The 27,481-nt window shown below is 39.1% G+C and overlaps 1 protein-coding gene across 4 annotated transcripts; it reads right to left on the reverse strand.

Moving 5' to 3' along the window:
- Nucleotides 1-49: 49 nt before the first annotated feature.
- Tmem168 (transmembrane protein 168) lies at nucleotides 50-27,459 on the reverse strand. 4 transcript variants are annotated; one of them, XM_006504952.4, is made up of 7 exons: nucleotides 27,191-27,276; nucleotides 26,285-26,445; nucleotides 25,148-25,320; nucleotides 21,599-22,848; nucleotides 14,305-14,447; nucleotides 10,631-10,905; nucleotides 655-2,695 (listed from the first exon to the last, which is right to left on the reverse strand). In XM_006504952.4, exons 4-7 carry the CDS (start codon nucleotides 22,724-22,726, stop codon nucleotides 2,148-2,150), a joined length of 2,094 nt encoding a protein of 697 aa, XP_006505015.1. In that variant the 5' UTR covers nucleotides 22,727-22,848; nucleotides 25,148-25,320; nucleotides 26,285-26,445; nucleotides 27,191-27,276; the 3' UTR covers nucleotides 655-2,147. The 4 variants fall into 4 exon arrangements, 3 of the variants coding, with proteins under 3 accessions (NP_083266.1, XP_006505015.1, XP_006505016.1); XM_006504953.4 differs by lacking the exon at nucleotides 26,285-26,445 and having other exon boundaries at nucleotides 27,191-27,272; NM_028990.5 differs by lacking the exons at nucleotides 25,148-25,320; nucleotides 26,285-26,445 and having other exon boundaries at nucleotides 50-2,695; nucleotides 27,191-27,459.
- Between the last annotated feature and the right edge of the window lie 22 nt (nucleotides 27,460-27,481).

Genomic DNA, 27,481 nt, shown 5'->3' on the forward strand with positions numbered 1-27,481 from the left:
AAAGTAGTAAAGGGTTCTGAACCAGAGCTGAGTCTGAGACACAATGTGGGTCTCAAATTAGCTTCAGAGCAGTTTATTATTCTGTCATTTTTGTAAGAGTCCACTGCCTTAGTTTCATAATTTATAAAATACAAATTTCTATGTTAAATTATTAAGAGCATTTGGGAAGGTGTAATAAAATCAATCACAGAAAAATACTTAGAATAATTAGATCATAGACAATACCCATGGCTGTGTATAGAGTTGTTTCATATGGAAAGGAAGAAAGGAATTGTAGGATTAGAGCTAGAGAGAGCAATGCCTTTCCACTTAGGTAGGGGAGCCTAGCTCCTGATACACAGATATGTGCACAGCAAGGTAACATCTCAACGCTAGTTTCCTTATTTAATTGTGGACCTGAAGAACCTAAAAATTATACAAAACTGATGTGAAATGGCACCCATCTGAAATTCAAGATGCACACAAATGAATGATTTATTCAGTGAAATTTACTATCTGTATTTCTAGTTGTAAAACAAGATTCATTTTTTAAAAAAAATATTGTATATAGGATGCCACTAACTTTCAATATTGTATCAATTCTTCAGTATTCTGGAATAAGGAAATATTTTCAAATCAACATGCCACCAAACATAAACTCTAAAAGCAAAGGCATTTTGTATAACTTCCACTTTTAATACAGTAAAATATTCAGGAACTCTTAATTTCACATTAAATGAAAAATTAATTTTTAACAAAATATTATTCAAAGTATTAAGAGTACAATATTCAAAACATAGAAATAGGCTGTAGCAATGCTGCATAGATAACAGTATACAAGTTCCCTGATGGTGTGACTTCTTTCTAAATAAAATGTCAGTTTTCAAGTCATTGGTAGAAAATGGTAGATGCATCCGTTACCTTCCCTCTCTGGGCATGGAAAAATGGCTTCAACGGTGAGAAGTCACCATGGTAACAAAGTCTAATCTCCACTTTAATTATACCTCCCTCTTTCAAAGATGAAAATCTAGAATGTAAGGATAATTGGAAGGGGACAGGAAGTGACTTACCTCTTAAGGAGATATCCTGATCAGCGCCTACTTTACTCCAACAAAACACTGAATTAAAGTTTACAAATTACAACCATACCATTATGCTTACCTAAAACTGCCAAAATGAATACTTTTTTACATAATACAATACAGGTATATAACAACAACAACAACAAAATGATCTGTTCCCATCCTTGACCTTCAGCAGAAAAAAGTTATTACAATAGGACTGAAAAGCAACTTTCATGGCAGAGTACTAACTCCTCATAAATACGTAAGACAGGAAGAATCGGTCAATGAGAAACTGATACATTTATTTTTGTAAGTGTGTACTTTTTGAAAAGAATGGCAATTTACTTGAAAGGAATTTGTAGCTGGAAATACTACTCATTAAGAAAACAAAATTACCCTGAGAAGGACTCTTAAATTTACCAGTATTTTCAAAGTCCCTCACTAACCATGAAGGAACACTTTGTAGCATGTAAGCTCTTATTGTTACCTACATTAACAATGCTTTCATCTCAAAGGCAGTTGGGGCTTTTCTGCTGTACTGTAAAGGTCATAGCCAAGACATCTGGGTGTGGTGGTAAAAGGGCATTTTGCAGTCATTATGAGCAGGTCTCTTCCTGCTCCAAGTATTTATACTTCTGCAAACAGTCCTGGGGCCAAACCTATATGAATCACACACATGAAAGAATCTCCTACTAAGTAAACTGGTAGTTCTCTTAAAACACACTTGTCTGGTCTACATTCTCTAACGGGTGCCTAGAAAATAAGGCATTAGGAATTGTCCATTGGCCACTCCAGAGCACAGACAACTGTGTTTCTTTTCATTGGAGACAAATGGAAAGTTATTTGAAAGTGCACTGTTACTTTTAACATCTCTTACACATTTACATTCAGCATTTTCATGACCCTCCATATACTTTTAGTATAAAATCATGCATATTCCCAATATCTTCCACATCCCATAATTACTTAAGAAAAGACAAAGTGAGAACAGCTACAAATGTAGCAAGATACTTTCCACAAATAAAAATACAGCATACAAAAAATGGCAAGTTACTGATAAATGGTAACATGAACTCTCAATAATAGCCTTCCTTGATGTCCACATTAAGATTTGACAAGTTTAAAGCCTTGTCCTGTGTCCAGCACTGTAGGAAGAAACCAACTCATTTTTAACCTTTTCAAGCACCTAAAACAAGCTTTGCAGACCCAAAAGAGGTTCAGGCCACATAACCAGTTGGCCAAGTGCACTAACGGATACGTAACCCGAGGGAAGTGTAACATCCAGTGCTTGGCCACATCGCTTCCTGTCGGCAGGTGCAGCGTGTAGTCGCTCCAGCGCTTTGACACGCCATACACGGCCCTCACTGTGCGCCCCTTCTCAGTCCAGCAGATGTTGTTTGTGGAGTTACAGTTGTATTCTACCCAGTCTCTAGTAAAGTCACCCAGCTGTGGCGGGTCAGCTTCTTCAATATCTACTGTCTTCGCCAGCTCAGCTCCCTGAACTGCAACATACTGGTCATTAATCTTTCTCACTTCTTTCACCCATGGGGTTGAATTCTCGCTGTCTAAGATGATGATAAGCCGGGAACAGAAGGAACCGTTCTTCTCTCTCCACCATTCTAAAAGCGTATCAAGGCGAAGTATGTCTCCACCTGTGGACAAGAATACAGTTGCTATAGCGGTGGTTTCTTAAGTCTGTTTCTTTAAATTTTTAGAATACTTAAACAACAGCGATAACAAAAAAAGAGATACCTTTAAAAAAGTATCTTTGCTGCCCCACCATGCCACAGGGGCACATGTTCCACTATGTTCATAGCAGCCTTCTTTGTGGTAGCCAGAATTTGGAAACAACCCAGATGTCCCCACAACAGAGGAATGGATACAGAAAATGTGGTTCATTTACACAATGGAATACTATTCAGCTATTAAGAATGAGGACATCATGAGTTTTGTAGGCAAATGGATGGAACTAGAAAATCTCATCTTGAGTGAGATAACTCAGACCCAAAAGAATATGCATGATATATACTCCTGATAAGTGGATATTAGCCAAAATATACAGAATAACTAGGATACAATCCACAGAACTCAAGAAGGTTAAAAAGCAGAAGGGCCCAAGTGAGGACACTTCAATCCCACTTGGGAGGGAGAAGAAAGCAATCATAGGGGCAAAGGAAGGAAGGGAGATGGGTGGGAGAAGAGAGAGGGAGGAGAAGAGGGGACTATGATCAGGTATGGGGAAAGGGGAGACAGGAGAGAAGCCCTGAGAGTGAGCAGAATGAATGGGAGTGGGGTGGGGGGCTCTAGAAAGCACCACAGACCTGAGAGGTGAGAGACTCTCAGGACTCAAAGGGAGAGACCTTAGATGAAATGCCTGACAGCGGGGAAAGGGAACTTGTAGAATCTACCTCCAGCACAAAGACAGGGCATCAAGTGGAGGGATGTGGTTACCACCCCACAGTCAAAAACCCCGACCCAGAATTGTTCCTGTCTAAAAGAACTGCATAGACAAAAATGGAGAAGAGCTTGAGTGAAAAGAGATTCAGCGACAGGCTAAATTGGGATCCATCTCTAGGGGAGGTTCCAAGGCCTGACACTATTACTAATGCTATGGTGTGTTTACAGACAGGAGCCTAGCATGGCTGTCCTCTGAGAGGTCCAACTAGCAGATGACTGTGACAGACTTACACCCAACCATTAAACTGAAGTCAGGGACTGCTGTAGTTGAATTATGGAAAGGCTGGAAGAAGCTGAGGAGGAAGACAACCCCATAGAAAGACCACTAGTCTCAACTAACATGGACCCTTGAGATCTCTCTGACACTGAACCACCAATAATCAGGCAGCATATACGAGCTGGTGCAAAGCTCAGGACACATATACAGCAGAGGTCTGCCTGGTCTGGCCTCAGTGGGAAAAGAGGAGTCTAACTTTCAAGGGGGAGTGGGGGGGGGCACTGAGGAGGGGGTAACAACCTCTTGGAGACAGGGGGAGGAGAAATTACATGAAGAACTGTGGGAGGGCAGAATGGGAAGGGGCAATAACTGAATTATTAAAAAAAAGTATTTTTTTAAAAAGTATGTTTTCAGATACTTTTTTAAAACATAATTTGAGCCCTAATATGTTCCTTGATTTGCAAAGAGAAATCTAAGTTATTTTTTAAACACTGTAAGTTGAAACTGCATTCAACATACCTTACCTACTAAACATAAACAGGAAAGCCAAGCGGCACAATACTTTCCATTGAGCATTAGCTGTCTATCATCGTGACTGTGACTGGCAGGGTCTGAGGCTAGCTGACACTACGCAGCATCCCTGCATTATGTCACACTGCTGCCCTGGGAAAGCAGCAGAACAGAACAAATGCTTTCAGTGACTACATCCGGCTTTTGCACCACTGTAAACTCATTACGCCGAACTACTGCAAGCTAGAGACTGACTCTCTGTACATAAATTTAGTAAAAGAAAAGTAAAATTGCAGCAAAGCAAACATTCTAAACTTGGGTAGAAACAAGAGCTCTTAATCCCAAATGCAAGCTGTCACCTGGCTTTTATGACCTGAGAATTGATATTACATTTTTACATAGGAAAAAAATCAAAAGGAGGTTTTAAGAAACATTAAATATATAGAAAAATTCCATTTTCATGATTATTCCCACAAAGAACACTTGAATACAACCACACCTTTTCCAGTTTTGTTTTGTATTGCTTTTCACAGCTACTGTGATTACAGGGGTTCTACAGCCCAAGATGTAAATGTCTCCAAATAACTGCTCTATACAAAAATCACTTGGTAATCCAATCCACCTGTGCCTTCAAAAGCAGGCCCTCCTGAGTGAGGACCAGGGCCACTCCTCAGAAATCCTTAGCGCTTCCTAAGCCTGGAGAAGAACTTCTGGGTGTGTTTACATATAAAGCAGAGCTATACCTGAAAAACCCCCGAAGGAACACAGAAATCCCCCAGGTCCAACACTCTAAAGTAACATGTTTCTATCTGGCTCACTGTGGATTTTTGCATTTTTTTAAAGAATACAACATTAAAATATTATATTTATTATTATGAATAAGTTTTTTCCCCAGTATTTAAAAAAGACTTCATTAGTTTCTATGATCTCATCCACGCAGATAAAACCTTGCATATTTTAGACAGGCTATAGCCTTTTTACAAATTGGAAAAAAATGAAATTTAAACTATCTAATGTAGTTTTTAATTTCTAGACAATGCCAACTCAACATAGTAAACTGGCCCTATACAGACATAATGTATTAATTCCTGTTATATATAGCATTGCAAAAACAAACAAACAAAAAAAAACCCCAAGTTTTCTTTACGTTCTTAAGTAAAGTAGGCACCTAATAAATGAAGGAAACTTTCCCCCAAATTGAGTAATAACAGCTTAATAATGCCAAAATTCAACACAACAGCCCTTCCAGGTTCTGAGGTTACCTGGACTTCAGAGTGCAGAGGCATCGAAAATATTCTCTTAAGAATACAGACAGGATGGAGAGATGGGAGGGAAGCGAGGAGAGGGGCAGGAGGAGATACTGGGGGCTGTTAAACGACACAGAAACTGAGCGAGCACGCTGTTAACTGCTGCGGGCGTGCTGGGCTTCTCAGTCTCTAGAAGGAAACACCATGGATGCACAGCACTCCAAGCCACGCTGATAAGGAAGAGTCACTGCTGCAGATACAAAGCTGATAGATAGAACAGAGTTTACACTTCCAGCACCTATACTACAGACTACAGGCAGCTCTCTTTTTCCTCAGCCTGCTTGGTTATTAAAGTATTTGTGTTTTCATGTGAATTTTGTTTGCTGGGCACTGCTGCCTGCCGCTGATGTCCTGATGTCTATGCTTATTCCTTGGCTGGATTTTGACCCAGGAAACAGAAGAATGATGAGCAGACAAACAAAATTTAAACCCAGCACTTGTCAGAACCCTTGTAAAGCTTGTCAGGAAAGTCATGTCTTCCCTTATCCTTTGCCCCATCCACCTCCCCGAGGCCAGCTACCCCTAGAAGGCTGTCTAGTACCTGATTAACTCAAACAAGCCTGTTACAGAGCAAAGTCCCCACACCAGCTCCCAGGCTATTCTGACCCCCACCCAACTGCCAGCTACTCAAACTCCCAGACTTCTCTGTCAGCCACTGCCCCTCCCCCCACACACACAACTGGTCCCCATAAAATTGGCAAGGCCGTTTCTGTAGTAGTTATTCTCTCTACCCACCCTCCAACAGCTCTGGCAGTTTGAGGTCCTCAATATATCCTTATTTCTACCTACAAAATGTCTAGTTCCATGGTTTTACTGAGTCCTCACTTACAAATTTTAGGATTTAGATTTTTTTCTTATTTATAAAGAAATTCATTAGTATTTTACTGGGAACTGGAATAATCTGTTGATTGCTTTTGCAGTATGATATAATTCTTCAATCTATGGACATAGAATTTCCTATCTTCGACTGCTTTCTGTAGTTGATTTCTTAGCTGTATATTATAGGTAGTCTTTGTCTTCCTTAGGTAAGATTAGTCCTACAGTTTTGTTTTGCTCTTTTTATTTTCTGAGTCTATTGTCAGTGATATTGTCTAGACTGAGTTCACTACTGATACACAAAAAGCTATGTTGGTTTGAATCCTGCTAACATGCTAAATTTTTGTCAGTTTTATGAGTCTTTTGGTAGAGTTTTTCGTCTTTCTAAGTACAAGAAATTAAAGAATTGCATACTTCTCCCTTCAGCTTTGTGCCTGAGGCAGCTGTCCTCACCACATTCTATCCCTGGCTGTCTCAATGGTAAAAGGGCACAATCATTTTAATTCTAGTAACCTATCCCAAGAAAAGACCAGAAGTAGAGGCGAGCTTACAAACATTAACCACTGCTAAGGTAATACAAACTCTAAAACAAGGGGAATGGAAATAAACTATAGAATAATCTTAAGAAAATTTTAGAATAAAATAAAACTTACAAAAATTTTATGAGGGAATTTTTATGTTATCATAAGGACAAGGTACAACACAGAAGCTTATCTGCAGAAATTATAGCAGGAGGTATTACTGGGTATTTGGAAATCTGTTGCCTTTCCCAACACAAAACACTTTTTTTCTGTTTTCCATAAATTTTAAATGGAGCAACTGTAGAGGGCAAAATGTGCTTGTGCATGCACATAAGCACTGGAGACGCCTTTCAAATGAAAGAGATGTTTGACCTGTCCTCCTCCTGGAATGCTGGCAATGGATGCAGTTTAGACCCCGGTGATCTGTGTGATGAGCCAGACCTTACCCGTATCTTCCAGAATTGATGTTTTGTTTATCCCAGACTCTTTCCCTTTACTTCTAGGCCATAAAAGCCATCCTTGCGGGAGATGCTCTCTGTACTTTACAACAGTGTGCGTGGCCTCTATGGTGTTTGGGGCCAGCATTAAACTTATCTCCATCTTTATCCGTAGACCCTTGTCTCGAGCACTGTTTGTAAGTCAACAGACCCCATGGTATGGATAAACTGTATGGACTTTGCCGCCCACTGTAATATGCCTCAGCTCTGTTGTGCCAACAGGACTAAGGTAATTGTTTCTTATCTGACTACTTCTTTCCAAAACTGTGCTTCAATGTTACAAAACATGGGAGCTGATGTGAGACTCCAGAAGTCTCTGTCCAGCACCCATACCAAAGGCAGGCAGAATCAATTTCATTCTTATCTTTTCATTTCTTCGGCCTGTTGCAAAGCCTGCTAGTACTCTCCACAGAGCAACTGATACTTTCACAATCAGAAAAAGCTTTAGCATGCTGGAATTACTAGCAAAAATCCAACAAACTATTTTTAGAATACATTTTTCTACTAAGAGAAAGTATCATCTTTGCTAAACTATCAAAGTAATAAGAGTATCTTTTATAATTTGCAACTCTGCTGGTACTAGGACTTCACAAGTCAGGCTATGTCACAGTATCTATGTATAACCAATCATCAGCTGGTTACGAGGAAGGCAGTGAATGCACGCGACGTATACATTGCTCTAGCACTCATGCAAAATGTTTTCGAGACAAGACTTCAATACATGTTCCCATGTACTTCTATCTAGTATTCTTCCAGTTTTTCAGAAAACGTCCACAAGCTAAGTTTTCATAATTTCCAGACCTATTATATGTCTCTGGACACCGGACTAGATAGAACACATAGACTACAAGCAATGACACAAACTCCACCCTGCACAGAACATCATGCCTAGCATGGCACTCAAGGCTATTTCAGCACGTCGGCACATTCTAGCCTCATTTTCTTGTAGCATCAACAAGAGGTAGAGCAGCACTGAAGCCTGGGAGTAGCTTTTCCTTGGTTTTCTTGTAGTTTCTAAAACTCAACAATACCGAATTTAGATGCTCTCTATTATATCTTTTTTTTCCTTCCAGAAAAGAGAAAGGTGATATAAGTATTATTAAGATGAATGTGTAGCATTTATTTTTAAAGAAGGGCTTGAAATAAATTTTAAAATATTTAAGAAGAAAATGCAACCTTTCTGAAAAACATTTATATTAGGTTTAATCCTTAATGGAAGTACACGTTAAAAACTTATTTCAAAAATTATTTTCTTAGCCACTTGAGTGTGAAGGGGCACACCTCTAGTGCTAGACTCCACTCAAGAGGCAAAGTCAGGAAGATCATTTTGAGTCCACATACTACAGACAAGACCGAGCAACACAGAAAGAGATAATAATGTCTTATAGTACATTTAAATTAAGGTTTGTGGATACTCAATAAAGTTAGTTTACAATGTTTACTATACATATTGCATTTATAACATTCAGTTCCTTCCTCTAGTCTGAAATTTTATTCTGTAGGGTTTTGAAAGGACTAGGACTTTTCTAGCGTGCTCTGAGTTGGAAGATACAGAGCCCTATTCCCCACCTAGAGAAAGCTCTTTTCTGGACTGTCATTCCAAAGCTACAGTACAGGAAATGAACGTGTGAGCCTACTCATGTTTCTTTACAATGGTGAGCCATGGTAGCAAACTCTCTACTTAACCAGGGCGTGCCACTTCTTTAGAACTGTGTTGACTGCGATGGTGGCAACGTGAGACAGAGTAAAAAATATGCCAGGCGTTGGGCAGAGCTTGGGATGATCAGAATAAGTTACATACTGCCTTCAGCTTCCACTTCATCCTTTGAAAACTGTAAGGTGACAACAGACTGAAGACTATAGGAAAAGCACATCTAATTATGTGTACTAAGTACTAGGCACAGTACTGATACTTAAATGTGTCCAATGTTTGCCTTTACTCCTAAAGTAGCCATTGCATTACTTAATATTAAATTGCAAAAAAAAAACAAACAAAACAAAACTAAAAGTCTGCTTTCCTTTATGATATAACCTCAGTCACGAGTCAGACATGAAACTAGTGGGCACAAGCGGGCTTAAAGCCATCTGCTATCTAGGCCTGTTTCCTACTGGCAGCCCTGTCTCTGTCTGGCGTGGTGTCTCCCACTGAGTGTAGGTATGATCATCTTTGCATCTATGTGACAAGGCTTAGGACAGAAACAATGTCCAGAAGTTCTTGGCTCCTGGGTTCCGAGGTTTCCGTGAGTACTGCTGGAGCAGCAGCGCAGAGCGACTCATTCCTGACAGTGCAGAAGCAGAGCAAACTACCTCGGCTGCCTGGCTCCTTCCTTTTTACTTCACTCAGCCCTCCAGACCATCAGGCTGCAGCACCTACACTCATGGACATTCTCCTTGGGCCTAGGGATCCTCGTCTCTGGAAATGCCATAAAGCACACCCTGAGGTGCTTTCCTAGTCTGCTGCTCACTACTAAATCAAGACAGTTGGCAGTGACGTTCAGACATCACAATGCCTAAGCTTACATTTTATGACTATCGTTTTGATCTCAATTTAAAACTAGGGTGGATCTAAATCTAAATGATATATTTTCAATCTAAAATAAAGAAAACTGTCTTACTTTTTCATAATATATGTCATGAATTTTCATACCTAGGCATTAATTAAGGATGCCCCTACTACTACATCCTAAGTTCTCTTAGGTTCTGGGCCGGTAATAATCCACAAAACAAAGTCTACAAGTAATGAAATCTTTATTATCATTAGGAAGACTAAACAACTCATGAAATACTTCTTTGGAACCTGTCTTGAAAATAAAGTATTTTCTTTTTCCATATACAGGTAAACCAAAGTTGTTTTTTTTTTTCCTACCGCATGGCCTGACACTCTAAGTCCAGTAATACTTCACATGTGAAAACATTATTAACATCTGAACTTAGAACATGTAAGCACTAAGAAGTATTAGTCAAGAGTTTATCAGCTTCTAAAAGGTATTACGATGTGGAATGATTTTGAAAATACTTTTAAAGGCAGAGAGGTTCTAAGTCTCAAGTCAATCATTTTATTTTTCCCTCTAAAAACTATACAGGAAACCATTCTCATATCCTAGTTGTAGCTTACTAAAATGAAGTAGGAATTCCTGGCAAAATTAAAAGGAACCATATAACCTTGGTCATCTGTGAAGCCGCAGGGAGCGGAGAACTTTAATGTCTCTATGTAAATATTCCATGAATACATATATTCCACAATGGACAAAAGTAAACTTACCTGCGAGGGCCCACTCTCCTGAGCCATGGGTGTGTCCACTGTAATATAAAACATATGTATCATGTCTAGGTCCATCCACTGTCCGAAGTTCAAGGAAAGCTTTCAGTTTGGAATGCAGAGTATCAAAAGACAGCCCACTTGTGGAATAGTCACATCCATAGGTCTCAATCATATGATATGCAAAAAATCTTTGGATGGCATTGAGCATGCCAGTAGACCTCAAATTTAACTCCTGTACATGTTCTGGCGGAAGCAGTGTTGGCTGGCCATCAGGGCTGCAAAAGTAGAAAAAAAAAATGCTGGTTTTTAGAAAATCTTATTCTGGATCTGACTGGGACATATATATGGCTCCAGTCAGAACTTCTTCGTCTTGCATGACCAGTAAGTCTTGTGGGCTACAAAATTCTCAGGACTATTACTGCACACCATTCTTTCATATGGCATGAATGGAGATTTATATTGTGGGTTGATTATGTGATCAAACTAACTTCTAAAGAAACGCAATTGTTCTTTACCTGTTCAAAGAAAGAGCAGGAAATCATACTTAATTGCTCTGAGCAACCTGCATATTTTATACAGATGTCTTCACAGAGCTATGTGTTCCTTGTAAAGTTTGTATATTGCAGAATAGAAGATGAGAAATTGACATAGAAGATGAAAATAGGAGATGAAAATCCCTGACAGAATTCAGCCTTGGGATGCTGAGATGAGAGACCTGTTGTTCCAGCTCCCTGCCTGATCCTACCTCAACTGCATGGAAGCTGTTTCCTTGCTTCTAGGAAATATTTAGCTAGCTCATTTGGTCCAGCCTTTCAGACTGTTCCAATCAGGACTTCAATTACACTTGCACTTTCTCAGCATACAGAGATTAGACAATAAAAGCTATAGCCTTTGCTATAGTCTTAACTCTTAACAGTTTTCTAATTTCCCTGGGTCTCTCCCAAAGGGAATTCTTTGCCACAAATCAGCAGGAAGCATTACAAGAAGAATGACACTCCAGGCCCTTAAGTTCGGGTGGATGGTTTTGGTTATTTTATGAGTTATAGATATATTGTCATTTTAAGGGATATTACAAATAATTATGGTTTGGGATAAGGAGGAAATAAAATAGAAAGCATAGACTCAGGGATTTCTATCTTTCTTTCCTAGGTAAGGGAAAGGGGATTGAAAGGAGAAGGGGGATATATAAATATTATAAGAAGTTAGACAAATGTATGTAGATTATTGAATTTACTCTTAAAGCAAAAGCATTTTATAGCCATAATGTTACACTGGTACAAAATTTTGTATGATGATATAATAATAAGGTTATATTTTGTTACACTGGTTCAGATTTTTGTTTATTGATACAGGTTTAAGGTTTTTCATTGGTATAAATCTTTGTATATTGAGACACATTTAAGACTAATTCTGTTACAACATAATATATGTATGTTTCAGCTCTTAGATAGGCATTGTGCCTATGCAACTCATTTAAAAGTACAAGTTTTAATCCCAGTCCTTTTTATAGCTGCTCTCACTAACTGTTTAGGATAATTTAGCAATGCAAGTTACTAGCCAGTCAATCAAACTCAAGACATATTAAACTCTCGTTTGGATTATTACAGATATACATCCTGGGTTATACAGATAATAGGAAGCTGGAGACAAGCAACATTTGCTTGTTCAGATATGCTATGAATAGATAGATAATACTCAAAACCTCAGAGACTCACAGCAGGCGGCATTTAAGATGTTTTCTATCAAGGTAAGGCCTTTTTGACATTGGGACATAGCAGCTTCTGGCAGTAGCTCCACTCAAATTAGAAACAGATGATAGCTTCGAAAGGCCTCCATATGGAGTTAATTCAATTGTGGCAAACTAGCCACTGGGAAAGAAAATGCTCTAACTTTATCTGTAGACAGAATTCTGGAAGTTGCTTTCCAAGCTCTTCCAAGACAGGGTAAGCAAGTCCTTCATAATTCCTGCTTCACAAACGATCTGTCAGATGTTCTGGGCCAGAAGGCTGAAGACACATGTTCTAGCACTATAGAGAATCCTGGGGACTGTCCAAGTGGTCAGCTGTCTCTGCCATTTTATTTTTTTGGAAGGAGCTACATCCTTGTGCTTCCTGCATACAAGTAATATTTACTTTCTTCTCAGGCCTCTGCTGGGGTTGAAGACTAAAGCTTAAGTTGTTTAGGATTTAAGAAGCTATTCTGGGTCTCAGACGGTAATTTTAGGTTGCGATAGAAATTGATTTAGATACATAACTACTCACCAGGACAAGAAAGATAAGAGGACTTTCCCTGAGTTGCCAATACGAACAGACTGAACTTTACCTTGTTGCTTGATTTAAAACTATTGGTTAGGGTAACTGGCTACAGCCAATTACTGGAGGGTTCAGAGGTAGGTGGGTTAGGAGTGACCTGCTTGGAGGAGGAGAGATCAGAAGGAAAGAAGATGTCAGAAAGAAGCCATGAGCACATGACCAGGAGAAACAGCAAGTATCTAGGGGTACACCTCTGGGGAGGTAGCCAGGCCTGCAGTTAGAAGAGTAGATTAGGGGTGACCTTCAGTAATTGTAAAGCCAAATAAAATAACCATAGTCTGAGTCTCATTTATTGGTAAACTAGTCAGGGATAAGCTTAGATTGCTCATAGTACAGGACTGAAGAGATGGCTCAGTGGTTAAGAGCACTCACCGCTCTTCAAAAGGACCTGAGTTCAATTCCCAGCACCCACACAGCAGCTCATAACTGTTTCAAGCTGTCTTCTGGTGTGCAAATGTACATGCAGACAAAGCAGCCACAGACATAAAATACATAAATAAATCTTTAAAAAGAAGTATTCTATTACATTCTCATCCATCATCTAGAATGACTATCCATCACCAACCATGCTAATTGAAGGGCAGGTTTCTCTCCTGTAGTTCCTTTCATGTTAACAGTTAAGTTTAGAAAAAATCAAAGCATGGTTTCTAAAACTTGCATTTCTTATTTGTAAGGCTGATAACATTATCTCGTGACAGACACTGAATAAAAATTTTTAAAATCAAGATTGTACAAACTGTTTCAAGAACAAAGGAAAGGACATTTTCTTGAGAAAACTAAGTTTACACATAAAACAGGGGAAGCAGTATATAGTGTGATCTCATATTTAATTTCTGTAGTGAAAAACACAGGATCTTTGTAATGCATTCCAAATTTACTAACTCAAGGTAAAAAATTATAAGAATGAAACTATAATAAAATTAATTTTTAATAGATTCAATTACTAATCTTTCATTTTTGTACAGAATTTTTCATAGACCAGAGTATTTCTACATCCTAAATCATACCAGCTCTACAAATAGTCCCTCCAAGACGAGAGATATTCCCATTATTATTTTAGATAAAGACCCTGAGGTGTTCACGGGATTTTCATGACACTCCATTTGAGGAGGAGCCTGTCCTTTCAAGCTCACCCAGACTTTCTGAGCCTAGCTAAAATACAAGGCTAGACGTATCTATCAAGGTATTGATATTTAATCCTGAAAACTACATTATCACTTACAGCCTAGCTTTAGACACAAGGAACAATTGTAAGAGCACTATATTCTACAGCAATAAAGTTGTGGAAAAATAATCTACCAAAATCATTGAGACAATGCCAACACTCAAGCAGTTACTATTGAGTATAGCAGATGACAGTACCTGCAGAAGTTGGTAGGGATCACAATAGCGTATCCAACAGAGGTTCCCCCTAAGCAGTTGCCAAGTTCATGGAAGAGCCCATGAGCCATGGACTCCAGCGGCAAGACAATGAGAAACATGCTCAAGAAGATTCCATTGGTTGGCTGGAAGAAATACAAAAAACAGGTTACACAGTTTGTGGATATTTCTATGCATGTGTATTGACTCAGTTTTTAACCGCTATTTTCACTAAGTAAAAACACAACTGATAATCTAAAACTATCGTAAGTAAAAGCACAATCTGCAGACACAGACGAATTACCAGAGCAATGACAGAACTCTAAGTTTTTTAGAAATTGTAGCAAAACACAGCACATAGTTTTAAAATTTTGTTAAATAACCTTCCATCCAAACTGAAAACAAAAATGTAACAACTCTGATGTGAAAGAGAAAAAACAAAAACCATTTCTCCATGTTCAACCCATATGTGGATCATTATTCCAAATACCATGACTACTACTTTATCAAAGAGGGTGCTTCAGGAAAGACTCACTATCAAGTCCCATGAAGAGTTCAGGGCATCCAGAAACTAGGAGAATAAAACCTTAAGGAAAGTCAAGTAAAAGTTAATTTCATTTTTATATAATAACTAACCTTTAAAAAACCCCAAACTCAATTTGTCTAAATTGCACATCATAACAACAAAAAATATTAAGCACATTTAAATATCTTTAAAGCAGCTGGCAGACAGAAAAGAATTTTAAAAGCCAATATTAAATAATAAAAATATTAAATATTAAAAAGCAGGAGGAGGGAAGTACCCATTTATTATATCTTTTTAATACTGGCACGATTCCATATTCTTTCATTGCTGCATAAATAATTGGCCTATATGCAGGAAAAAATGTCAACCCTAAGGACTGGCTCATCATAGCAAAAGGAGAAAATGTATTCATAATAAAAAAACAGATACACTGACCAATTTGGTACATTGTAGTTTATCAATTTTATAATATAGATTATAGCACGTTATGATCATTTAGTGTAAAATAATCAGCTATGAACATTGCAAAATATGAACTGTATAAATGATTAAATCCCTTCAAATAGTCTATTAGACTATCTCCATACTTCATAATATAAAACATATATCACATATATATGTATACATAGTTATAAACATAGAGGTTGGAGAGAGGTGACTGAGCAGTTAAGAACACTTGTTCTTGCACAGGATCCACGTTCAATTCCCAGCACCCACAAAAGAGTTCACGATGTTTTGTAACTCCAGCTTCATGGGATCTAATACCTTCCTCTGACCTCTGCAGATACACACATAGTTCACAGACATGTATGCAAACAAAATATACACATAATGTTTTTTTAGTATTTTAATCACAAATATATATTTGTGTGTACATATAGGCCTGCTTTTTACTTAAAAGGGGTAATATATAACATTTCTGGAAGGCCATTAATTTGTATATATTTACATTTCCATTTGCCAGCTTAATGGTATTAAAAATCCTTTCAGTGTAAATATACTACACTTTATATAATTGCCGTATAATTTATACATATTTCTTATGTAATACATGTCACATAATTTCAAAACATTTTGTTTCTTCTTATTGGATTAAAGTGCTTGTGCTTGTTGAATTAAAAATAACTACACAAAAGATTTTATCTTTTAAAAATTTAGTTTATATGTAGCTGTGAGTGTATGTGTACATGTGTGTGCAATTACATGTACCTATGTGTTTATAGGCCAGAAGAGAAAGCCAGACTCCTTGAAGCTGGACTCATAGGGGTTTGAGAAACACTGTATTTGTCAAGTTGGGATCAGAACTCTTGTTTTCATGGTTGCATAGTAATCACTTTTTTTTTTTTTTTTTTTTTTTTGGTTTTTTGAGACAGGGTTTCTCTGTATAGCCCTGGCTCTCCTGGAACTCACTTTGTAGGCCAGGCTGGCCTAGAACTCAGAAATCTGCCTGCCTCTGCCTCCCAAGTGCTAGGACTAAAGGCGTGCACCACCACGCCCGGCTAGTAATCACTTTTTAATAGCAAAGCCATATCTCTCTAGCCCTCAACAAAATTCCGAAGTAATCAGAAGCAAAAGAATAGAAATCTAAAGAACTATATTTTTATCTAAATGTCTAATGATTATTACATAGGAGACTTGATGTACAATCATCAATGTCCTAATAAAAGCATTAGAAATCTATCCTGTGACTGAGTGCTCTCAAAAGAGACAAAACCACACACAAAAAATGCAAAGCTTTAAAAAGTGAAATCACAGTTCCAGAAATGATCTCAAGCAAGTCTTACCGATGCTTCCCTATAACCAACAAAGCAGTTAGATGAAGTAATTCATTCTCTGCCCTTGCCGGGTGTGAAAGCAAGGAAAGCAAGGACAACAGCCCTGGAGAGTAAAGGCTGAGTGGAGGCTTCCTCGATTCAAAGCAGCTACAACGGCCAAGCTTCCTCATCACGAACAGTAATGATAGCTACCTCCAGCAGTTGCAAGAATTCAACACACTTATACATACACAGGACAGTTTACAAAGGGCAGGTCTTATTAAAATAGAGAAGATATTCTAGTAGGTTTTTTCTCATTGATTGGTGAGCTGTTTTGCATTTTTGTTCTTTGAAACCGGGTCTCAGGATGTTGTTTTAGCTTGACTGTAACTTGTCACTCTAACACATGGAGGTCCACCTACCTCTACCCTGATTAGCAGCATACACTATCACACAAGGAAAGGATGGAGAATCAGGTGAAGAGGAAACAATAGTTATGCACATAGTAACAATATTGCAGTCAATTATGGGCCATATACACCAATTCTGTGCATGTAAACAAGTTATCCATTCGTGTCCCATTGATCATAATGGAACTGAACATTTCCTACTGTCTTGTAACATAGTATAGCGCATTGTTTTGCTGTATGTAAATAAACCTGTACTGTCCGTCCTAAAATTACATATAGCAGCACACAGCCAACAGTAAATGAGTGTTAGTGGTCCACATATTTAGCTGTGCTTCCTACATATTAAAAGGTTTACTACATCATACTCAGGACCGTCCCTCTTTCCCCTACAGTGGTAGGTCACATTTACCAGCAAGAGCCCCACATTTTGTTTGCTGATGGCATCAATAGGCCAAGCAGAGTAAGTGACACATAATTTAGATTTGTGAAAGTGTATGCTATGATGCTCACAATACACTGCTCAGAAGTTATCTGTTGGGAACTGTATCACAGTCATACTTTATGAAGAAAACACTACTTGGACCACTGTTTCAGGTGGGTGAGTGAGGGAAAAACATCTACTGCTCTGAAGTAGTTTCAATATGTTCCCTCAAAGCATACTCAGGAAACTTCATTCCCAGTACAGCAATCTTAGGAGATGAGGACTAACTGCAAGTGTAAGGATACAGAACTTACAATAGACCTTCACAGATGAATGAATGACTCTTACATAAGGATTCAAAGCTGTGAAAGACACGTCTAAACCCTTCCCTTTCACACCGCCTCCCCCAACTTCTACTACTGAAATAGGACTTCCCAATCTTAACACAGCAAAAATAAATGTCATTTTCTTTATACATTTCCTACTGTGTGTCACTGCCACAGGAACACATAGGACATCCTGTTTTACAGTTTCTAGAAAAATTGATAAAATTTTGGCTTTAAACAAAAATAATGTCCCCTTTGTAACCTAAACTGAGGCAAGTAAGTGAAACAAACAAACGAACAGATGGAAACACTGAACTTCTAATTCAGCAGCAAAGTGGAAAGTCCCGCTCCCATGCTAAGTGATGACAGGCCGGCCCTTCTGTCTTGCTAGAAGTGAAGTTGCGCTGTACTGACAGACTTCTTTGAATGCAAGGCTTATACTATGACTCCATCATATTCAGGACTGGTCCCTCTTTCACCTACAGTGAAATTAGCTGTATTATGGATTTTCTAGTTGGTGTGAAACGGGCTTCCACAAAAAGCTGCATCAAATCCCCATGGAATCTTCAAATGGCAGTGGTTAGCAAAGGAAGGCATATGAAAGTTTAAGTGAAATATTTCAGAGAGCATGTCTAAATATGTCTAAAAATGGTGTGGGTTTTAAGTGGGATTCAGTCTCCCTTTTAGCCTTCTTATCAACTGCCATAAAAGCAACACTAGGTATGCTATGCTATTGTGCCTTTCTAGTTGACTTATTTAAAGGGAAAGCTTAAGACAGAAGCAAACAGCAGGCAGTGAACATAATACAAACTGGGAAACAGCAGCTGTCAGGTGCCTCTCAAAGTAAGAGTGAGATTATGAACCACAACAGTAACTAATATGAAATTCCAGCTCTTTAATGAAAGTAACTTGGAATGAAACTCTTGACCCATTCTGACAATAATAGAGTGAAAAACTAACAAAAATCAAATCTACTTAAATGGAGTTTGTGACAACTTCTTAGTTAAAATTTTTTTAAAAAGTCATAAAAGAAAAATAACTGAGGAGTTGGTTATGTCATCTCTACTTTTATGTATCCTGACAGTAGCTGACAAACTCATCTGCTGAAAAGTTTCTTTCTTATTTTTCTTTGTTGGATTAGGTCTGTCCCCACCCAACCAGTGGAAAAACTTTCCAGTAGAAATCAATTAAAGGATAAATTAATGAAATATAAGAAAAAAAGTTTAACACTTCAGTATTATTCTTACAGAAATGTGGTAAGGTTGTGTGTGTGTGTGTGTGTGTGCATGTGCGCGAGAGAGCGAGAGAGAGCGAGAGAGAGAAAGAATGAGAATATTAGGAACAATATTTAGAAATGTTAAGTAAAAATAGTTCAATTTAAATATCTGTTAAGATCCAATTTAAATAATTTGTAATAGCTGAGAATGTAATTGGATTAGCAATGTCACTCTCTCCAAAATAGTTTTCCTCAATGAAGGCCTTAATTGTTTCCCTTTCACTGTGTAATGTTCTGATTTGAATCATTTGAATAACTGCAACTTGTGTAGAACCAGTGGGTGTTTCCCAAATTATGTTTCATATGAATGTTATTTGCACTTTAGCAGAAGTCCACGGAGAACTCACACATACAGGTTAAAGGGTGTGTGAGATTGAGAGACAAGGGTTTCATAGACACGTGTAGAAATGATGCTCTTTCAGTACTATTATTATTTCTCCTCCTCCTCCTCCTCCTCCTCCTCCTCCTCCTTCCTCTTCCCTTTCCTTCTCTTCTTCCTCCTCCTCTTCTTTTTTGCTCTAAGTATAGTTACACTTCACAGAATACTGGGTAGAGTAAAGGGTTTGGAATCTTTCTATAATCAATTAAGCAAAAACTATGCTGAAAAGTCTAAGTTTCTGTAAGGCAAAATGTCAACATCACGTACAACTGTTATCAAGTAGCAGCCAACTGGGAAATGTAAATCTATCCAGGTGGGTTTACATTAGTTTTGAAGAGCTAAATTAACAAGCATTTAACAGGTGTATTGCTGACGAGGACTCCCAGGTCATCCCATGAGACTTTTAGCAAAGTATAATCCTAACTGCCCCCCCAAAGACTCCCAGGTCATCCCATGAGACTTTTAGCAAAGTATAATCCTAACTGCCCCCCCAATCACTGAATCCCAGGTCATCCCATGAGACTTTTAGCAAAGTATAATCCTAACTGCCCCCCCAAATCACTGAATCCCAGGTCATCCCATGAGACTTTTAGCAAAGTATAATCCTAACTGCCCCCCCAATCACTGAATCCCAGGTCATCCCATGAGACTTTTAGCAAAGTATAATCCTAACTGCCCCCCCAATCACTGACTCCCAGGCTTCAGAACGTAAACAGATTTCACGTGACTCAAATGCTCAGAGACCAAGAACAAGGTTCAGCACACTTTTTCTACAGTTACTGTTTTAAGCTTTGCAGGCAGGTCATGGAGTTTTTATTGAAACTACTAAACTATGCCATCTATCGTGATAAAAATCAAGTAACAAGGAGTTTTAAAACCTACATCAGATGGCTCACAAACACAGCTCTAACGCCTGTCTGGCCTCTGCAGCATGCACATCTACACCTATACCTACCTACGTACACACACACAACAAACACACACACTAATAATGCCTTAAATGAGGAAGTACACATTTTAATATCTCTCAACATTGATAGATTAGATAGAAAACCATCAAGGATATTGATATAAGAACATCACTACCCAGCTTGACTTGGCTCAATAGCACTCTAACCTTTTTTTAGATCATAAACAAGTCTTTGTTAAAAGGCTAAATTCATACAAATTGTGTCTTCCAACTATAAAGATAAATCAAAAATCAACAAGGCTGATGTTGGAAAATCCACAAATATTAAGATTTCCCACAATAAAGACAAAAATAACCCAGAGGTCAAAGAAGAAATTCGAAGGGATATTTGAAAATATGTTGAAAATGTAAGAGCATACAAAATGACACAACTTTCATTAGGCACCTATAAATTAAAACCCAAATGAGATACCACTTAAGGGTCAACTTGAATGATTTTCTCAAATAGGTCAACTTTAGGAAACAATCCCACTGAAAGTTACAACCTGGAGATTGATTTTTCTGACATTATCTTTGCTGAGAGATTCCTTAGAAAGCTTGTGTGTACTCACTCCCATTGGTACACATACTTTACTTGAAATCCACTGATATATGCAGAGCAGAAAAAACATCTAGTGACCAAGAAAGGACTTGGTTAACAGAATTTCATGCCCTGGGAAGGAGCCCTGCAGGAATGAAGCTGACTTGGCAGAGAAAATGTAGTTATGACTGGGAAAGTGGCCAACTCAGAAAGAAGAAGAGGAGGTAAGTTCTTGCAGAGTTCCGACATCATTTAGTTCTGAAAGTCCCTAGCTACAGCAAGCTGGCAGAATGAGGAAGCTGCCCTGCGGAAGTTTTCACCACGGGGTTGACTCCCACACAGATTCCTTGAGGCCGGCAGCCCACACTGAATAGAAGCCCCATGCCCAGGCAAGGCTTTCTAGCTCCCGTTAACACTTCCATCTCTAGTACACGTAGCAGCAACACATTGGTACAAAGCAAAGAATTGCACCAAGAAGAGTTGCTCTTGTATGCCCACATCCCAAACTGAAGTACTCAAATTATATAGTTTGTTACAATAGAAACAGTTTATGATTAAATTCTTTTCATGCTAGTCTCTTCCTGTCATTACAGAAAGAATTGCTTTTAAGGGCATAGGTATCCTGAGATCGTCAGCATTTAGCACCTCTACCTAGGATCGTATCAGTTATCATTAGCACTGACATAAGAAAATAAACAAAAACCCATGAGCTTACCTGCCAGGAGACTGCTCCCAAAATTGCCGTTGCAAGAAGACTAAAAAAAACTAACTGCTCTGAAATTAAGCAAAAATGACGCATCCCTTTGGATGCCATGATTCTGTCAAGGCTATTGTTATCTGCCCTGTGGTTGATATACACTTTATGGCAGTCATTCAACTTAGTATGAAATCCCCAAAGAGTTAAAAGAAAAATAATATGGCAAATCATCCAGAAAAATCCGAAAATGGAAAAACCTGGTATCACAAAATACCAGAGATGAGTGTCTCTAAGTTTAAATGCTGAAAGGATGAAGAATGTAAGCTCAATCATTGCAGTGAAAAGCACAGAAAGTCTCCTGCAAATTCTCCCACGATGCAGAAAAGGTTTCCACCTCTCAGTTACTGAAAGTCCACTAAAATAAATGTCAAGAAAAGGATCAGTTACCAGGCAAATAAAAAAACATGCAAAAGCAATTGGATTTTGGGGAGTTTCCAATGAAGAGAAAAATAACAATACTGAAAAAATGATTAAGTTTGGAATAGCTAGAAAAGACTTCATTCTCAGGTCGATAATGAGCATGGCCAAAGCCATAACCAGCAAAATAACACTCAGAGACTTCTCCACCAACATAGTTGTGCTGGCGATGGCAAACCCAACAAGTTCCAGAAACTCCACTGTGGTTAGTAAAGTAGGCCGATGGCGGACATATCCAGAAATTCTCTCCACCAAAGCACACAATATCCTTAAAACTATAGATGTCAGAAGCAAATATTTGGTTGTTTCTTCTTTCACATCACTTTTAAAGGATGAATTATCAAGAAAACACAGAAGGCCAAGCAGAAATCCAAACCAGAGATTGGAGAGACTTAAACTGGCTGCTTCCATTGAAAAGTAATAGTAGAGTATGCTGGCGATCCCAAGAACAAAGAGGCCGAGGATAAAAATCACCAAAATTAAGGAATTTGCTGTTTTTTCCCATCTTACATAAAGGCCTAAACATATGGCCACAAGTAAGTTGATCCTGGCTAGATAGCCGAGGTACCGCACGGAGGAATGCATGTTCACTTCTCTATTTACTTCTTCCAGCCTAGTCATTGCTAGATAGAGACAATGACTAACACAGTATCGCAGTGATCTGCACATGTAATCTGGCACTGGAGGGTCCCAAGAGGCACAAAAATTAACTTCCTGTATTTCATTCAATAAAGCCAAGGTGTTGGTAATGCCTACTCCAACATTCTCTCAGAAGTTTTCTTTGTAATGACCTAAAGAGAAGGAAAGATATTTCACAGTTAAGTATATATAATATTTTGTGCCATCTTCTTTATACTAAGTAAGTGAATCAGAGAAAAACTAAGGTTTTTCTGCCGTCCAGTTCAAATCCTAATTGCATATATCTTAATAATCATACAAACTCTGCAAGTTACACAAAGGAAAATGCCCGTGATCTTTATTCATACTGATAAAATTGCATCATGAAGTGTAAGTGGAGTCTTCTCTGTCAGTACTAACCAGTGTTAATGCTGAAGTTGTCTAACCTATCCCGATTTGAATATTTAGTTGAGTTGAGATCATAAGCACTTGCCTTTGACACACTGAAATCTCACTCACCTTTCAAATGGAATGAAGGGCTTCACTATTACTTCTAATTGGAAAGCACTAGGACACAGAGAATTACTACTGTAATCCGCCACATCTTTTTACAAAACCATTCTAAAATGCTATAAAATATCAGTCTTTATATTGTTTAGCTAATTCTTAACTAGAAGTAACATTTAACTCTATATAACATTTAACTCTATATACGGTTATTCAGTCCCAAAAGCTGCACCATAATTCTTGTGCTTTCACTCCTACGAAAATAAATCACTGGGTTAATCACTTACTTCTCAAATATATAGATCATCTATTTAGTAAATCAATTGCTGAACTTCTTACTGACAACCCAAATACTGGACCGCTTACCAGTAAGTGTTCATGGTAAAGTAAGAAAACTTCAAGTCTACCTTCTCAAAAAGTCACTACAGCAATTATTTTCTAGGACCCAAATAATTATTTCAACCTAAGTGCTCCCATAACTTTGACTTAAAATACAAAAATGGTTAAAAAAAAAATACACTGTGAGGGTCAATGAGCTAGCTCACCTGTGAAGCCTGACTACATAAGTACAATGACTGAGGTGCAATGGCGGTCTGGTGGAAGAAGAGAACCAACTCCTATAAGTTGTCCTCCGCCCTCTACAAGAATGCCATTGCACATGCACTCACTGAGCTGTGTATGAACACACACACACAGACACACACACACACAAGTACTGATCCATCCAGTAGGTAGTTCTTCAGTATACTGTAAGAACAGATCTATTGCAATAGCTTAGCCATATAACACTCAAAAACTCATATATTCAGAAAACAAATAGTTTGTGGTCTAGGGCTACATATCAGTGCTAAGAGTGCTTTCCTACGATGAACAAGGCATTAGGCTTGAACCACATCACCAAACCCACACATAGGGGATCAGTTTATTTAAACTTTCCTAATAGAGATGCACTAAAAGGCACTCTCACCAGACACATGAGCTAACTTAGAATTAACCTCTACCCAGCCTTTGGCTGGGGAGCAATGCCTGGGAGACAACTGTAGGATTCCAAGCATATTTCAAGTGCTATTTCTATATCTACTTTCTTATGTTCCAAAACATATTTTTATTTATAAATCTATTCATCAGATATTCAAAGTAACTTTCCTCTATTGGGTTTCCATGAAAGCACTTCTTGCCATGTGGAATTAATGAAAATGTCTGGTATTTTGTTGTTGTTGTTTATAGTGGATGTTTTTTCATAAGTGTAACAAACTGTCTGGGCGTGGTGGCACACACCTTTAATCCCAGCACTTGGGAAGCGGAGGCAGGCAGATTTCTGAGTTTGAGGCCAGCCTGGTCTACAGAGTGAGTTCCAGGACAGCCAAGGCTATACAGAGAAACCGTCTCGGAAAAACAAACAAACAAAAGTGTAACAAACCGATAAGATCTGGACTACAAAAAAATTCATAAAATATTATGCCTATACTACACAGAGCGAGAAAGAGAGGGAAAGACTTAAATGCTGGCGGTAGATTGTAGGATTAAAATAAGTACTACTAGAGGGAGAAAAAAAAATTCACTGCACACTCAGGAAACACCCTCTTGACACTCACATTTCACTGTATTTTAGCCACATGACTGCTTCCTATAAGGTCATAAAAAAGAAACTTCCTTAGGTTCCCAATAGCACAAATCCACCTTTCTCTGCATCTCTGCATGTCAGCCAGAGTCCCCTTCCCTGTATAAATCCTTCCTGTTCCAGAACGCCATTCTCTCTCCAAACTCTCTTTTCTCCTTTATTCACTAGTACTTAAGCTTTATTCACTAGTACTTAAGTGCTTATTCACTTACTAGGTCGGCTTTTAAAACTACCAATGGGTAAAGAAACAACAGAAAAAAATCTTTGTTCTCCCCATCTTGTCTACCACATTCAGTTTCCTCCCTCCTCACAGCTAATGTTTGATCAAGTTCTCATACACTCACTTCAAAATGCTGAAAGGTGTGATTCCCTCAGTGCAACTGCTCTGGCAACTTCTAGAATGATCCGCAAGTTCCTGAACATGATGGAATCCTTACAGGAGTCTCCACGTTTTCTTTAGAAGCCTTCATACTGATGAGTACTATCGCCTTCTGAAACTTCCCTTGGCTTCTAAAGTCTAGGAATCCATATTTTTTTCACAAGTCAGTGCTTTCTCCATGATTCTCTTGAAAGTTGTTCATTGCTAACCCATGCTTAATCCCAACCCTAGGCTTTGAGCAATCTAAATTGCTTCCATATATTATGTAATTTTGAAAAAGAACTACAGCTGTACCATGAAATATTGTGCAGTCACATTCTTATGAGCCTTAGTTTTAAAGGTTTTTACCCATTCTGACTTTTAAAAATAGCCTTAACTAGAAATGAAAACAAATTTTAAAAGCATTGTGACTGTTTTTACTTGAGCTGCCTTCCCTAATGATTTGATGGAAGACTCCAGAGGCAAATAAAAGCAGAATGGAGTCAATGAGCAAGTCACTGCTAAAGTCCATTAGAAAGATCTCCGGCTGGGGTCATAACTCAGAAAGCATACTTAGCATTGGGGAGGCGCTGGCTTTGACCCCACTATAGTCCTATCTACTCCTTTAACCTTCCCCCACACTTCTTGACCCATGAGTTAATCCTCACACGTTCTTGATTTCTCTTTCCCTAAGCATCTCTTTCACATTTCTACTACTTCTTATCCGCCAAAAAATCACCACCTAAATTTTGGTGACAATGACCTCATTCTTAAACATGTTCCTTTTTTTTTTTTTTCCCTTCCCTATCAACTTCTGCCCTTCTTAAAGTGTGTTTTTAAGACCCGAATTTTATCGTGTTATGCTCCACTATGCAAAATTCTCTATTGGCTTTCCACCCCTCACAGTATTACAGTGTAAACTTTTCAGTGCCTTTATAAAGTGCTACACAGTGGACAGGAATAACTGCCCCATCTGTTACTGCTCTTCCTCTCACTTTTATTCCAACTACACTTCAATTATGAACTACAGAAATGGCGTGCCCTCTCTGGACATATTCCTTTTCCTCCTCCTAGCCCTATCTGCCCTTTATCTGTCAAACCCTTCATTCAGGTGTGGGCTTACAATTCTTTTCGTAGGAGAATCGCCTCTCGGATCACTCTCTCTGAAATGGAAAAGTAAAACTACTCTTTTCTTCACCATTTGTTTAATGTCTGCATTCTTCACAGGTCACAAAGTCTCTGGGGAGATCTGTCTTCCACAATGCACGCTCAGTATCCAGCAGTCTGTAATCAAGTTAACATTCAATTCCGAAGGGGGGGGGGCGGGGAGAGGAGACTGACTAATAATAGAAAAAACTACTTAAGAAATGCAGATAAAATAAACCACTTTCTAATAAGCCACAGCTAGCACTAGTACTTAAGTGAGAGTCCAGGAATCATTGGCTTGTCTGCTCTTGGCTTTACTCCAACCTTCACTTAATTCACCAAATTTCTTCCAAAACAGAAAAGTGCCCTCATGGTGTCCTAAGACAATGGACTTCAAGACACAATGTATCGCTTTCATAATCCTTCAGTGGAAATCTATGTCTGTTCCTCGTAGGGGAAATGTCCAAACCTGAAAGAACAACACTGAGCCGTCAGGAGTTGGAGACCTGCAGCCTAGTTTCTCTGAGTTCCTGCTAATAACTCTTTCGGCCCACCTCTTAACTAGAAGAATGGCAACTCGGACTCTCCTTTTTGAGCAGCTATGGTAACTTCTCTCCCGTTAGGGCTCGATCTAGCGAGAGATGGAGAAGTGGGCTCGGGACCCTGGCTGTTCCGCTACCCCTTAGCTCTGGGACGAGGCGACACCACGCGACTCCCGGGTCAGGGTGAGGCGGGACACCGAGGCACGCCCTCCCTTGGCGGTCGCCAGCCCCCGAGCATCGATCCCACCAGGAGGCCGACGGGGCGGGGCCTGGCCGGCTCAGCCGGACCCTGGGCGGCGCCCCAGCCCTCCGCCGCCCCTCGGCTCCCGGATGCCCCTTACCCGAGTCAGCGGTCGCCAGCGAGCCTCGCTCTTTCCGCTGCGAAGCTCGCAGAGCCAAAGGGCGCGGAGCCTCCGAGCCAGAACGCGGAGGTGATGTGGGGACGTGAGCCCGAGGCCTCCCGCACTAGCACCGCAAGGCCTCGGTAGAAACTTTCGCTAGGACCGACACGGCCGCCATGTTTCCGCCGCTGACTCCCAGCGCTACGGATCGCCGTCAGGGACAAGGCGCGCCGCGCGCTTCCTTCCCTGGCCCGGCCTCCTAGCCGCTCTCCACGCCCAGCGGCGAGCCTG

Source organism: Mus musculus, chromosome 6 (assembly GCF_000001635.26).
Source record: "Mus musculus strain C57BL/6J chromosome 6, GRCm38.p6 C57BL/6J".
Lineage (NCBI taxonomy): Eukaryota > Metazoa > Chordata > Mammalia > Rodentia > Muridae > Mus > Mus musculus.